The 15346-nt window shown below is 34.3% G+C and overlaps 4 protein-coding genes across 6 annotated transcripts; 1 reads left to right on the top strand and 3 right to left on the bottom strand.

Annotated features, from left to right (window-relative positions):
• Positions 1-40: 40 nt before the first annotated feature.
• On the bottom strand, positions 41-1946 carry LOC100812821 (putative ankyrin repeat protein RF_0381). Its single transcript, NM_001317439.2, has 2 exons — positions 1679-1946; positions 41-814 (listed from the first exon to the last, which is right to left on the bottom strand). The coding sequence occupies exons 1-2, from the start codon at positions 1813-1815 to the stop codon at positions 196-198; spliced, it is 756 nt and encodes a 251-aa protein (NP_001304368.2). The 5' UTR covers positions 1816-1946; the 3' UTR covers positions 41-195.
• Positions 1947-6110: 4164 nt separating this feature from the next.
• LOC100811557 (uncharacterized) lies at positions 6111-7285 on the top strand. The gene has a single exon (XM_003516446.5). It carries the CDS (start codon positions 6350-6352, stop codon positions 7106-7108), a length of 759 nt encoding a protein of 252 aa, XP_003516494.2. The 5' UTR covers positions 6111-6349; the 3' UTR covers positions 7109-7285.
• Positions 7286-8231: 946 nt separating this feature from the next.
• On the bottom strand, positions 8232-10073 carry LOC102666051 (uncharacterized). The gene is made up of 4 exons (XM_006573422.4): positions 9634-10073; positions 8994-9089; positions 8864-8912; positions 8232-8693 (listed from the first exon to the last, which is right to left on the bottom strand). The coding sequence occupies exons 1-4, from the start codon at positions 9958-9960 to the stop codon at positions 8605-8607; spliced, it is 561 nt and encodes a 186-aa protein (XP_006573485.1). The 5' UTR covers positions 9961-10073; the 3' UTR covers positions 8232-8604.
• A 1463-nt stretch (positions 10074-11536) lies between these two features.
• LOC100813355 (probable polyamine transporter At1g31830) lies at positions 11537-14281 on the bottom strand. 3 transcript variants are annotated; one of them, XM_003517036.5, is made up of 2 exons: positions 13983-14281; positions 11537-13282 (listed from the first exon to the last, which is right to left on the bottom strand). In XM_003517036.5, exons 1-2 carry the CDS (start codon positions 13983-13985, stop codon positions 11825-11827), a joined length of 1461 nt encoding a protein of 486 aa, XP_003517084.1. In that variant the 5' UTR covers positions 13986-14281; the 3' UTR covers positions 11537-11824. The 3 variants fall into 3 exon arrangements, with proteins under 3 accessions (XP_003517084.1, XP_014630858.1, XP_006573486.1); XM_014775372.3 differs by having other exon boundaries at positions 13834-13986; XM_006573423.4 differs by having other exon boundaries at positions 13762-13985.
• Between the last annotated feature and the right edge of the window lie 1065 nt (positions 14282-15346).

Below are 15346 nucleotides of genomic sequence, written 5' to 3' on the forward strand. Positions count from 1 at the left end.
CTAAAAGGCAAAGTGGCACGTGCAAACGCTACAGCAGAAATTGTCAAGAGAAAATTGTATTAATCCAGAATCGGTCGTTACTTAACAGTCAACAGATAGTCCAGCCAACTAACCCAACAAAGGGATTCCAAATCAGATACAATTACATACTACATTACAATAACAAAATTTTAGTTCTACTATGAAAATACCAAACTACAGGTTTTCTTCTTCTTGGGTATCGTCGGAACTTTGGAGATGACTTAAGTTAACTCTAGCCTTTTTTGGTTGTGATGACTCTTCTTCTCTTGTGCCATCTTCATTACCCTTCTTCCTCTTCTCTCCCACATTGTCTTCTTCATCAATAGCAGCTGCAGCAGGTTCAGAACTCAAATCACCTTCAGATCCCAATGTGGATGTCTTTGGATCAGATTCTTCAGCTTTATCTTTGTCTTTCTTTCCCAATTCTCCATTCTTTGCTGACTTCTCATATTCCTCCAGAAAGGAGCGGATTTCTTCATTGGTAGCAAGATCCAAAGGGGTCTTTCCTGCCTTTGTCTTGGCACCAAGGTTTGCCCCTTTCTTGGCCAAGTACTTGACGAGTTCCATATGGGAACCTTGAACAGCATAGTGTAATGAAGTCATGCCTTTGCGGGTGGTGGCTTTGAGAGAGGCCCCAGCTGAAAGTAGAGCGCGGACAACTTCTAAATGTCCCTTCTGTGAAGCAAAGTGTATTGCAGCCATGTCATCCATTGCAGAAGCACCAACATCAGCCTTCTGCTTGCAGAGATAAGTGACTACCTCTGCTTGCCCAGAAAATGCAGCTAAATGCAGACTATTGTCCAAAGTTGCTAGTCAAAGAAACATGGTGGAAAGGCAATGCTAGAAAGAATTCCCAAAGAAAAACCTAGAGTGTATATTCGATTCCTATTTTCAAAACAAAATTTAAAGAAAACAGACACCCACACCAAGCTCATGTCTAACCACATACAACACCAGTCCAGGTGACCTACACACCTTTAAGTTAGGGCCATGAAACAAAAGAGGATGAAAAAACATCTCCTAACTGTTCTTGTTTTTTGGTTTCTAAAACACCTGTTTTAAAATCTTAATCTATGTAGGATGAGAAATAATTGTTGAATCGCATCAAATTGTTTTAGAAAAATAATTTTTAAAACCAAAAGGTGAGAAGTAAATCAAACATACCCTTAGTTACCACTTCATCCACATAATTTTTTTTCCAATTCTGCCAAGAATGCAATCAGAAGAAACATTCAACCGGCCATAAGGATAGGGATAGATATATGATGGCACCAACACAGGTTCAGATTAAACAAACAACATCACCCTTTTCATACCTGAAAATCTCTGTGCTAAGGAACACGTAAGCCTTCTCTAATAGGGGTGATTATGATGTAGTGATTTCATAAAATGAATGGTTCAAACAAGATAGGTAAAATATGCAATGCACAGAACAAAAAGAACGAAAGAAACAGATGCTGCAATGAATCATATCATTATAATAACCAGCAAAACGTAATTTTCAATTCCAGCTACTGTGTTTTGTTATCTAGAACAACAACAACGACTAATTGAAAGAATTTAATTGTTAGGGTTTCTATTGCGTTGAGTTTACATAAAAAATAAAATTGAATTAATTAATAGAGGAAGAAAAGAAGTGAGGAAATGAGGAGGATACGGTGTTCTGGAATGCTTATCTCTGGAATTAACGGCCAAAGGATTTGAAGCCAAAATTGAGTTAACGGCGATGAGATCACCGGACCTTGCCGCCGTGTGAAGCTCGTCGGCGGTACTCGGTTTCCGTGGATTACCCATCTGCTCCTTCTTCTTCCGCGAATGCACAACACAACACTCTTCTGCTCAACAACTCTCTTTTCTCCGGTATTTCTTCTGCTCTTCTTCGCAGTTTTGCCAAATGCCACGCCAATTCACCAACGATAAAAAAAAAAAATGGTTTTTCTTCTTCTTTTTTCTTTATTCATTATTTTTTAGTTAATAATAATAATAATAAATAGGAAGCTTTTGATTTAAAAATGATTAATTAATTTAATACTATTGTATGAAGATATGAAGATTTGTAAAGATTTTGTGAATTTAATGTTGAATATAGCAACTTTAACTGGGTTGCTTAATTCATTTAATCTTAAGCAACATTCTTCTCTTAGGTGTTAATTGGTAATGGTTTTGAAACACCAACTAAGTCAATGTCTAACCCTGAAGTTTAGTCCTTTTTCACTTAAGTCAAATAAGAAAATATCATGCATGAAGAATGAGAAGAACACAATGATAAAAGAAATTTTAGAGCATGATTCATCATTCAGATGCACGGCATTAAAATGCTTAGATGGATTTGTAATAACTATAAATGATATGTTAATGAGTCCTAACATAATATAATGGAGTAGAATTTCTATAACAAATGGATGTTTATGGTTTTTCATAGGGGTAACAAAGCAAGTCATCCAAAAAAATGAGTTGGGTGGGTTAATCCACCTTCGAATACTAGGCAGAAAATCATGGTCCGTCAAAAATGAAAAAATAAATAAGTAAAGAAATTAAAAAATTAATATCTTATTTCATAAAATTAATTCAAATAAACAAATTAAGCCTTTTTTAAGAGGAACAAATGTAGTTAGAGAATGTAAAGTATATTAATTATTTATCCTAAATTTGATTTTAATATAAATTTTTCGATAAATATTGGAGAAATTAAATTTATAAAATAATATAAAAGTAATGACAAATATGTATTTTGATTTTTGAACAATACTATAAACTTAAAAAATACAAAATGGTAACCCAAAGCTTAAACATTTATTAGTATTTATAACTTTTTTATAAATATATATATATATATATATATATATATATATATATATATAACGAGTCGACGAATCAATCCATCTCATTCTGTCATTGACCTAGCGGGTTAGGCAGGACAAACCAATATAGGATGACAGGTTGAGTTATTTAGTCTAACTTATCTACAAAGACCCATACATATTATCACTCCTAGCTTTTCTAAATATGTCACCTAAGAAGCATCAATTGCATACATTAGGAATGAAAAATTATTCAATAACATCATAGGTCAATTTTATTATGAAATAATATCATGTTAATTCTACAACATACTTGAATTAGTAGAGTTATAAGAATTATGAATTTGATATGCATTTCTTATATTATATAATAATGATGAATGTATTAAATCAATTTGATGTGGAAAATGACATTTTAGAATTGATCCTCAATTATAATATATGATGAACAGAAACCAACAACTAATAATATTTTTTAACGTGCTCTTGTATGATTTTTGATAAAATCTTTTTCTTTTGATTTTTTAAACAATAACCTTAAAACAAAAGGCACTTATTGCATCCTAAGAGAGATTACATAAGTATTGCATCCTAAGTCCTAACCCGCTACCTCAGCAACCAATAAATCCTCCAACATGTATTGCTTATCAATACCATCATGGTATAGCTGCCAGCAAAAAGCAATACCAACCTATCCCATCAATGCTATCAGGTTATTGCTTATCAATACCATTATCATACTTCCATGAACATTCCTTTTGTAATATTGATTTGTCCAGTGATCCATTTCCACACAACCAATGTACCCGCTGTCAATTTGGTGTATCAAGCTAATTAAGCAATTGTTCCAAGCGTTACCAGCTTACAAACTGTCTCATACCGCTGAAAAATTCCTCCATATCATCTTCCCCTCATATATGTTATATGCTTAAAATGTATCAACTCTCAGCCAACACCAATCGTACTATTATGCAGACACAGCTTCAACAGAAAAAGTTACTGAACTTATTATGCATACAATTAAACAAGCCAACGGATTTGCATACCAACTTGACAGAGGATAAACTAATGAAGCTCTGCTTGTTTCCGTGACCTTAGCCAGTTCCAAGACACAAATAATATTTAGAATAATATTCAGTTCAATTTAATTATTTATTCTGAATCAAATAACGATAATGAACTTTTTTTATTTATATGTAGGTCTCCTTTTAAGTGCTGAACTTATCCTTGTTATGAGTTAAAAATAGATTCAATGATTTACTTATGCAGTTGTGCACAATTATAGTTACAATAACTATTTAATTAGTTGATGGCCAAGATGTGGTGATGGATGTATGATTGCCCATAAGTTGAATAATGACACTCTGAAAGTGACTGGAAAATGAAGTTTCATTCCGGGGTTTGGGAGAAAGGGAGCGGATGAATATGACAAGGACGATTTTATTACTATATATAGTGGATATATGTAGTTTAGCCTGAAAGGTCCTAATTCTTGCAAAGACTAAAGTAGCATAAAAGCAGATTCTACGGAGTCTACTTAGAAATTAAGAAGTTGAGCGTAATATATAGGTCCTGTTTAAATTAAACTTCTCAATCCACACAGAGAAAAATAAGATAAAAAGAAAAATTATTAAACATCTTATATAAGTTAATTAATTTTTAGAAAAATTAAAGAGTTTCGTTAGCATAAAAGCAGGATACTACGATGATAGCCCTATTGTGTTTATTAATTAATGATTTGTATTCTTAAAAATTTCTTTTTTCTTTTTAATTACTATGATCTCTTACAAATTATATATCCAAGTTTTTTCACCACATACCTAATCTTAGTGATTTGATTTCTAAGTGTTCTTTGGGACTTGTTACAATGATTTCAATCTATCATTTCTATAACCATGTGTGATTGGGAGGATTGCCCGTTCAAAGCTGGGGCGAATAGCTATGGCTACAGGTTGCCGGAAGGCCAATCACCATGATTGTAATTAAGTAACGATGTAATTAATATATGGTAATTGGTTTGGCAGAGTACATTGTAAGATTATATTTTATTAAGGTGTTGGGTGATATTATACTTATATAATATTTAAATTTTTTATTATATTTGAACATAAGTTTATTCTCACGTGATTGAGTTTGTTACTTTCCCTTGGCTTGGAGTTGCTGCGACAGATTTCCCGTGTCCGACATATCATTCATCGTACGTTTGAAACATCCTATAAACCTCTTTCGGAATCTGAAACATAATCCAAAATAAACGGTTATCAAATGTGAACTTTTTTTGTATACTAGTGCTATTGGAATATGATATTGTCGCGTGATGTGAACCTTTTTATTTGCAAAACCTTTTTCATATTTTATTACGTAAACGGGACGGCCACCCGGCCAGCTTATTATGATTTCCTTAATTTGAATGATGAAAAATGGAATTAATCTATTATTTGTTATGATCCATTAGCCTTGCGTGAACAAAGCGCGATCATCCATATCAATTCATTTCACTTTGACTTATTCCCTACTTCTCCTTACTCCGCCCCTACAATCATGGCTTTGTGGAGCATTTTTGTCACTTGATTTGTTGGCCCGAGATTGGACCCATTAATACTTTAATTATTTAATTCTTTCTTCTTCTTTTTTCCCATCTACCCGTTAGGTACTTTGTATTCATGCAGATAGACTTTAAAAACTAAAATTGGAGCGAGGCTTAAAGTTAACAAAACATACAAAAGCAACGGCAGAAACGGTGTCACCTTGACTCATTTGCATGCGCTCTAAGCACCACGCCTTCTTCCGTCTACGTCATTTCATAATTATAAACGGCGTATTTATCATCCTTTTCCGGTTTAATCTGCGTTTCAATAGGCATTTGTATTCAAATTTTGAGATGGGATGATAATCTACTCTAGCAATTTCTGTGTTAAACCTATCCTACAAACATTACGCTTAGATGTTGCTTAAAGGTGTACTACACAAATTTTACATCGATTAATAATATACTAAAATGAAGTTTATAAGCAAGAATAATTCTCACCTTTTAAATTATCTTTCAAAATTGAGTTAAATATATTCAAATCTAAATTTTTAATAGAAACCTAATATAACTTTTTTTTGTTATACAAAAATTATTTCAAAATTAATTCTAACTCTAACCTCAAAATCAACTTCTCTTTAGTCTTTTTCAAACATATAAATATTTACTTAAATTCACGTTAGATGATATTCTCCATCATAATCTAAACATGCTATTAATCAACTTTAAAATTTTCTTTTTGTTTGGTTTTCTTTTCTTTTCATTCTCTCTCTTGGTATTCAGCTTCCAGAAAATTTCAGGGCCCCCCAGCCAGTTGTCCCAGCCCCTTTTATTTCCTCGCACTCACCTCATCCATCTCACTGATCCCATGCGAAAATCCACAAAGCCAAAAACAATTCACACAAGCTAAGTCCCTTCCAAACATAGCGCAAAACCACGAAGACGTTCGGCTAGTTTCTCTTTTCGCCAAAAACCATGAGATGAGCAATATCATATTCATATGCATGCGGACATGAAACTCACTCCCACAAAACCATTCATCCTAAGGTGCTTCCTCATCTCCCTCTTCCTCTCCCTTCCCTTCCTCTTCCTCTACCTCTTCTACCCACAACAACAACAACATCATATCACAACCAAAGACCTCAGAATCCGACCGGGTTACTCCTCCTACGAATCCTACATTCAGCGCCAGCTGAACAAGACCCTTAACCCAAAACTCCGAAAAATATGGACAACACGCGACTGGAACCGCAAGATCCCCGTCTTCGCGCGGTTCTTCGAGGACCTTAAGGTGAAAAAGCTTCTAAAAAACACGTCCAAGGCGTTGTGCATCGGTGCACGAGTGGGGCAAGAGGTGGAAGCGCTGCGGCGAATCGGAGTCGTTGATTCGGTGGGAATGGACCTGGTTCCGTACCCTCCCCTTGTGATGAAGGGTGACTTCCACAACCAACCGTTCCAAAACGACACGTTTGATTTCGAATTCTCCAACGTGTTCGATCACGCGCTGTACCCGCAGAGGTTTGTGTCGGAGATCGAACGCACGTTGAAGCCCGAGGGGGTGTGCGTTCTGCACGTGGCTCTGTCGAGGCGTGCTGATAAGTACTCCGCTAACGACCTCTACAGCGTGCAGCCACTCGTGGAGCTATTCAAGCGTTCTGCTTTGGTTCACGTTCGCAGCGTCGATGGTTTTGGATTGGACACCGAGGTTGCGTTTCGGAAGAAGGGGGAACCTCCTCCTGCTGCTCATCACCGTTTGTGATTGCTTTTCTCACTCTCTTCTTCTCTTTTTTTCTTTTTTTTTTTGCCTTTTTTGTTCTTCAAAGAAGTGGAATGGTTGAGTGGTGGCATTTAGCTTATTGCACTGTGCATTTGCTTTGGTGACGCTAGGATGTATAGAATTTCATTATATTAATTATGATGGAGAAGAATTCGTTAACTACTCACGCATATATTTGAAAATGTTATTTTTACGTAATTTAACACTAGTCACTAGAACTGGAATAGCTTAAACTATGTGCATGATTCGTTTAGCATAATTATTAAGGAAAACAAATTAACAATAATCACACTCTCTAGGAGAAAGAAATGAGTTATTCCATTCCACCAGATTAGTTCTTTTTATCCCGACGACTATAATTTATATTGTTTCATTTGTTATACCCTTTTAATACCATTTATACATATTTTAAATTTTTAAGGCATTATAATACACTGTAAAAAAAAAAAAACAAAAGCATTATACTAATGCAGTACCATAGTAGTAGTAGTATCTAACTGGACGTCGGATAAGCAAGGCTTGAGTGGCGCCTTAAGATGGCCGTAATTATAATTTATAGTTACGCGAAAAAGTTTCCCATGGCAAATGATAAATACAACTAACCTGCTCTGGTAAAGAAAAATCACAAAATTTAATAAACTATAAATAATTGGACGGCACTAAAGCACAAAACAAATAAAATTTGCTTTCAATGAGAATGCTGCTTTCCTTTTTTGCCATAGCAGCATTTTTTTTCATTAACTGACAAAAATAAGTTTCACTGTTTCGGGATGTTTACCCTTGTAATTTTTTTTTTACTGCAGAGTGTCACTTGGAATGTGACGGCGAATACAATAGATGGACCAAAAAAACAGAATAATAATGATCTATAATTTAATCTCAAACTTTTAGCTATTAATCATATTTTTCATTTCATTTTGATCGAGTTATTCTATTTCATTTGTCACATTCTGTTTCTTTTTATCAGCATTTGTCACATTGTCTAACTAACTCATTTTTTAACATTAGTAAAAGAAAAATGCTACTCAACCACTTTTTAAGACAAATTTTGCAATTTAAAAAAGAAGAAAAAATTGTACAAAGAAGAAAAAAAATGCTACTCTCAACGAAAAAGAAAGGCGGCATTCTCACATTGATACCAAATTTGATTTGTTTGTGTCTTCCAGTTATTTCTAGCTTATTGAATTCTTAATCATTCCTTCAATTTTAGTTGGGGATGCTGGATTTCTGCATATAGGCAACTTCCATTCTTAAATCAATTTATGAAAAATGCTAACCCTGTGAATATTTCAATTTTCAATAGAACATGCATAAAATCATTAAAGGAAATCATCATTCGAGGTTAAACTCTACGGCTAGATGAATGAATACGAAGCAACAGTACTGCGTAATCCCATAAACCATGAAAGACGTCAAAAAAGTAATGTTTACCTTAATGCAATCAGTGAGCAATTGAGCATCCACCCAGCTACTCATGGCTAATTTGATGGAATTCCGTAACGGTTTCGAAGAGAGTCAATAGCCTTCTCAAACGACTGCGAAAGCTCAACGATTGAAGTTTTGCATGCTGAAATTTTTAAAATTAAAATTACTATCTTTTACAAATGAATTAGCACTTAAATTCCGTAGTAAGGAGTAAGGACATCTCAAATCAAAGATGTTGAACAAAACTACATCTCTAATAACAGTGATGAATCAGAGTAAAAGCATTTTCGGTATTCATCGAACAATGCATACCACGAGAAGCGCTGGCTTGTGCTTCTGCCATGAATTCTTCATAAGAGGCCTGAGAAATTAATAACCATTAGAATCTTATAATGTTTCCTAACGATAGTTTAAAGTGATGGTGAAGGAAAGGAAACAACACCTTCATTGCATCTCTGCTTTCCGTTATTCTTTCAGACACCTTTTTGTATTCCTTCTCTGCTTCATCCATAACTTGCTGGTATGCTTGATTCTGCATCTAAAATTTTCAAAATACAAACATCTAAGTGACTATTAATAATTAATCCAAAGATTTACATCGATTAAAACCAATTTGTTACTTCTTACAGATTTCCTAATGCTGATTTGTTAATCAAATTTACCACAGAGCGATTAATCTTCAGATCTGATTTTCTACTTTACTACTCACTCTAGCTCTCTCAGTTTTCTGATTTTCTCCTAAACTAGACAGAACGTGCTAGCAATTGATATTATCAAGCATCACGAAGAGAAGACAGAGTCAATAATGTGAATATTCCATAATAAGCTGTTTGGATCGCGAAAAGTTTGAATAAAATCACAGAATTCGAATTAACGTTTGACATATTCTAGTCCTTGAATACTTTTCAGTCCCGCTTCAATTTTTTTTTTATTTTTGTTTCGTTTGTTTTCCGAGCAACAAGATGAGAATTAATTAATTGATAATCTCAGTGAATTATTCGAAGAACATTGTATAAATCGATCTCAGAAATGCAATGTTATCAAGATTGTAAGAGAGCGAGGGCGTAAGCGAGAGAAGAAACCTTGAAGCGTTTGTGGAGACGAGAGTTAGAAGCCTCGAGATCCTTGAGGATCTCGGAGTGAGAGCGATCGATGCGGCGTTTGAGATCGTCGACGCCGGAAGAGGCGAAGTTCCTGAGGTCGGAGATGTTGCTCGGAGCTCTGTGACCGCGAGGTGGAGAAGTGCTGGTGGCGAGAGCAACTCGCGAACCTCTCTTCGCGCCCTTGGAGGAGGAAGAAACTGCTCTCTTGAAAATCGCCGGAGAATTCGCCGTCGGTGAAGCCACCGGCGACGGTGATTTCAGAAGATCCGCCACCGTCGGTTTGGTTTTCTTTCCGGTTTTCTTCATCTCTTTGGTCGCGAATTTCAGATTGAAATGTGAGATTGAGCGGTTAACTTGGCGCGAATATTTAAATCTTGAAGCTAATTTTGAAAATGTTTATTACGATGGTGAGTGGTGACTAAAAAAGATGTTAAATACTAAAAACTTTAAATCAAAATCGGTACACAATTTTTCATATTACAAATTTAAGCCCTTATTATTGAAAATTGTATAATCGTTTGTTCTTACTGTTTTGTAATCCATAATTTAGAAATGTTATATTAAAAGAAATTAAATTTATTTCTTTATTTAGATATTCAACTAAATTTGTTTTAACTATTTTAATTTTATTTATTTTTACGTTTAATATTAAATACGATAAAATATTCACAAATACTTGTGTAATGAACTAATTCTTGCTAGTAATAAATGATTTCTTGAAGACTTTTTTTTACAGCTATTTTTTTAAGACTTGGTAATAAACATTAAAATATATTGATAACATGAATTTTTTTTATATTGTTATTCAACTCTAAATTAAAATATATAATAAATTTGTTGACACTTACGATGTCTATATTAAAAACCATGCATAGGATAATTTATAATTAATTGATAGCATAAAAAAATTACATTATGACAATGCATGAAAATTAAAGTCAAGCAAAATATTTATCTTTCGAAATCCATTTGTGTATTATCATTATTTGTACTTAATATTTTATTTTATAACATTTTTTTACTAAAAATTATTCAATTTAGTATTTTCATAGTCAGTTTTATCCCTGTCTAATTTGGTACTAACAATTAAGTAATTGAGTGAAAATGGTTGTTTTTAATATCTAGTTTGGGATAGTTTAGTTTAGTAACTATGAATTACATTGAAATCAAGTTATTTTTTGAGTTACATTAAACTTCCCTTCAACTAAGCCTAAGTTTACAAAGTTAAGGTCAATCAAACTTCACTTTTTCAACAATAAACCTTTGGATTGCAGTTTAATGCTTGTCAAACCAAAAAAAACACCTTCAAATTCAATGCACAAAACTGCGAAACAATATTTTGTCTCATTAAGACAAACGTCAGTTACATTGAACGTAAGTTTTATTCAAAGTTTCCAAGGGACCAAATCCAACCTGATGTTAGTACCCTCCCTTTAACCCCTGTAGAGAGACCAAGGGGTGGGGTTTCTGCTGCATGATTTGAAATGAATGTCCACTGAGTGAGTGTGAGTGACGTTAAAAAAAATCTAACAAAATTCTAAAAATATCCTAGACGAACTTTTAAAAGAAAAGTGTTATTTCTACCCAAAATTTATACAACACTTTTTATAACAAAAAGAAAGAAAGTGTGATATAAAATAAATAATATATTGAAAAGGAGAGAAAATAAATAAATTTGTAAAAAGGTGTTATAAATTTTTTAAATGAAAATAATATTACTCTTGAATAGATTTCTATAAAGCACGTCTACCAAACATTCTAACAATCTCGTAGCAAAAATAAGATTCTAACAATATTATACAAGCCACCATATGACCAAAGTTACTTGGACTGATGACTTAGCTTTTCTACCAAACACTTATGAAATGCAAACAATTTAAAATTAAAGGAAAAAAAATCTAATTTTTTCTTGTCAATTGATAACATAATCCACTTCTTATCAAATAATCGTATTTCCCAAGACATTCTAAATACTAGTACTATCTTCCACGTTTCTAATAGCCACCCCATCTATTGATCAAACTAAAAACATAGACAAACAGCTGAATTACCAAAGGTGTAGGATACAAAGCTCCCCTTATATGATTGTTTTCAGAGGAGTGTGAAATTAACAAGCATGCTTGAAGACCTTGAAGAGCAAATCTTCTCCATATTATTGAAACAGGACAGATTAATGCACCAAAGAGCGATTGCCCTCCTGATTGCCAAAATCAGGGAGCTCAGAACTATAGGAAAACTTCATCCATCTCTTTTTCTCAACTAATTTGAGACAAGGCTGCATCACAAGGCCAATTGCCATAGCAATAAGGCTTATAACCATTACTTTAAGGGAGGAGAAAAACAACACAACACCAATCAATATTGTCGGAGGGATACACATGATAATTGCTCCAGCAGTTCCCCCCGGTATCTTGTAAGGCCGGGATGCGTTGGGGTGTTTGATCCTCAACAGAATGAACGCAATGAACTCCAAAATCATTCCAAAGCAGTACAAGAAATTTTCTGCAGCAACAATTTCTTGAAAGCTCAGCCATGACAGTAAAATCACGCCGGAGGCTGAGAAGAGTATTCCTATGAGAGGTGTTCCATAGCGAGACCTCTTGCCGAAGAACTCAGGCAACATTCCCCTCTCAGCCATCCCTAGAAGTTGGAAGGCGTCACTGCTCATTTCAGCAACAAACATTCCCATGTTTGACATCGCAGCAGCAGCCTGAAGCCACCATCTCAACCATGCTCCTCCTATAATCAAAGCAATATCTGAGAAGTAGCCATCTGTCCACAACTCACGGTTGACAGGAACAGCACCAGTACCAATTAGAAGAGGAAAGAAGTACCCTAGAACTACTAGGATCACAGCATAAAACAAAGCCTTCGGAAGAGTTTTCTTCGGATTTTCTACTTCTCCAGCAAGAGTACTTATGGAGTCCCAATAGTTGAGATTCCAAAATAGAGTATTCAGATACAAATTCCAGTTAACATCATTCAGATTTGTCACAGTCCATCTTGAAGGCTTTAGGTCTGGAATTGACAAAAACCCCATAACCACAAAAGGGAGGAGTGAGAAAACCCCTAAACAAACAGCAACCCATCCCACAATGGTCATACCCCTATAGTTCAAGTAAGTGAGAACTATAGTAAGACCCCATGTTGCAATAACTCTTGGCAATCCACCACCTAAAGCAGGGATTCCTGACTTCAGATAGTCAAGAAATAGAACTGGGTATAATGCATTGTCTATCACCCCACTCAGCCATTTCATCCAACCTTGTTGAAACCCCCAATAGGGACCCAAAGCAGACGAAACCCAAACCACATAACCACTGTTTTCAGGGAACATGGTACCCATCTCAGCAGTGATCAAAGCTTCAGGAACACTCCATATCAATGGGAAAAGCAAGAATCCAATGAGGGCTAACAGAGGACCTGCTGCGTGCACAGTATCCTCCACCCCGAAAGGCCCCCCTGAAACCTCATAGAAGATGAGAAACACAAGAGGAAGAACTGTAACTTTCCTTGAATGATTTGGCCTGGAGGAAGGTAATTCACCGTGAGTCACATACTCACCACTCCCGGTGAACTCCCCCATCTTAATGGAAGCTTGTCTATTAGCAGCAGCAATTCTCAATTTCTGCACCCAGCAAAAAGGGTTTTATTTAATTCTTTCCCAAGAATAACAAAATTTAAAATTGCCGAGTACACTCTGATAAACTTCTTCTAACACACTTATTACTATTGGTTAAATTTATTGAAAATTATAAAAACCATTAGTGAGACTCATTAAATAAGAAGTGATACATATAAATTTATGTAATTTTGAATAAATTTCATACAATAATAGAGTGTGTGTGTTAAAAAAGAGTGTCTTTGAGGGTGGTGTTAGCATTTTTCTCAGAAGTTTATACAAGGACCAAAAACATAGTTTCGAGTACTTTAAGTCTCAAGCTATCAAATAAAAGTCAGAAAAATACACCGGATTCGTCAATTTTACCAGAAAAAAAACAAAAGCTCTCATCCCTTAACAGAATTAACAACCAATTTACACCACACAGTAAAATGAAAGGGAAAAAAAAATATATCGATTACAGAGATGCGTCTATCTAGGCTTACATGAATTTCAAACATTTAAAGTTGAAACAAACACGCACGCATCATAAGAAGACCAGATCTTGGAACACCGACCTCAGATAACAAAAGAGAATTAGGAAGAACAAGCGATACCCTATTCGTGAAAAGCTTCAATATATGTGACCCGATTAAAATGAAACTAGGGATATAAGGGGAAAAAAAGGAATTTGAGAAATGAGAGTGAAAATGGTTAATGAACGAACCATGAAAGATTTGCTATCCCGTCAGGGTGGTGAAGATAACACCTTCCATCGTGGAATCCAGCGTCGAAGGAAAGCTACCATGCGTGATGCGTGTACACTCACGACCCAAAAAGGAGGAAGAGAAAGAAGCTACGGAAGATTTTTTGTAAGGATGAACTGCTACGGAAATTAAAGTAAAGAAATTTTACGGAATGAAAAACTGAGTCATGCCGTCATCAGATTCAACTCAATGGGTTTTGAAAGCAGAAAATAAAAAACTACTATCAGTTCATTCAGTGTTTTCAATTTTATTGTTCAATCATTCAATTAGTTTTTCTTAGATAATAGTTCAGGTAAACTGTATTATGAGAACTCACCAGGGGACATAATTTAACATTTAAAGATTGCTTAATTAAAGAGATATTAATTTAATTAGTTTGATAATAAATTCAAATTCAATTTTTTTATCCAAAAAAAAAAGTCAATCCAATTCAGTTTAAGTTATTTTGATTTAGATTGAGTAGATTATCTTTAAACCAGATATACAAACAATAAAATATTTATTTATATATCAATAATAACACAAGTGATAATGACTCTTTTAGTTGGATAACTATGTATTAATGTTAATGTCATGATAAAAAAAATTATTTTTATACTATAAAATTGAATCTTTTATTTTTAGTAAAGTAAAATTGAATATTTAGTTCAAATGATAATGTTTTTAAGACTATTATTTTTAAAAATTATTATTCAGTGAGATGTTATCAAATCCTATTCGATCGTTGACTCTCTCCCGATAATAAATTAATGATCTAATTGGTGGATCAGATGCGATTTGACTCGGTATATATATTAAAAATTTAAAATTATATATATATATATATAGAGAGAGAGAGAGAGACACGTTAGGTCAACGATATGTCTCTAGGCTTCTTCTTCTTCTTAATTTCGTTCTTCTTTCTTATTCTTCCAAAAATTTTTCTTTTTCCCGCATACACCCAAACTTGTCTTAGTGATGATTTCCAAGTCATTAACCGTTGGATTGTCGTGAAATTTGAACACAAGGTTTGAAACTCATTTTTGAACATTCTCACCATTGGAATTTGCGAAGTAGCGTGAGAGAAATATGTTTCGCATCGTAGCTTTCTCTTTTCGTGCAGAGACCCAAAACCTATCCAAGTGAAACTATGATCCCTGACTCTTCAACCATTGGATTATCGTAAAATTTGAACACTACCTTTGGATCCAATTTTCCCATAGTCTCACCGCTGGGATTTGCGAAAGAATATTTTTTAAGATAGAAATCAGTCTCACACGTTGATAGTAAAATGGAGGCTAAAATCTATTCTTCTCACTAATACATAGAAACTCTAATAGAGTAA

The sequence above is a fragment of the Glycine max genome, chromosome 1 (assembly GCF_000004515.6).
Source record: "Glycine max cultivar Williams 82 chromosome 1, Glycine_max_v4.0, whole genome shotgun sequence".
NCBI classification, from domain to species: domain Eukaryota; kingdom Viridiplantae; phylum Streptophyta; class Magnoliopsida; order Fabales; family Fabaceae; genus Glycine; species Glycine max.

Coding starts and splice junctions, on each gene's coding strand:
- LOC100812821 (NM_001317439.2), bottom strand. CDS start 1,815: ATGGGTAATCCACGGAAACCGAGTACCGCCGACGAGCTTCACACGGCG. Junction 815..1,678: donor GATAAGCATTCCAGAACACC/GTATCCTCCTCA, acceptor TTTGGACAATAG/TCTGCATTTAGCTGCATTTT.
- LOC100811557 (XM_003516446.5), top strand. CDS start 6,350: ATGCATGCGGACATGAAACTCACTCCCACAAAACCATTCATCCTAAGG.
- LOC102666051 (XM_006573422.4), bottom strand. CDS start 9,960: ATGAAGAAAACCGGAAAGAAAACCAAACCGACGGTGGCGGATCTTCTG. Junction 9,090..9,633: donor GTCTCCACAAACGCTTCAAG/GTTTCTTCTCTC, acceptor TGAAAATTTTAG/ATGCAGAATCAAGCATACCA. Junction 8,913..8,993: donor AAAGCAGAGATGCAATGAAG/GTGTTGTTTCCT, acceptor TTAATTTCTCAG/GCCTCTTATGAAGAATTCAT.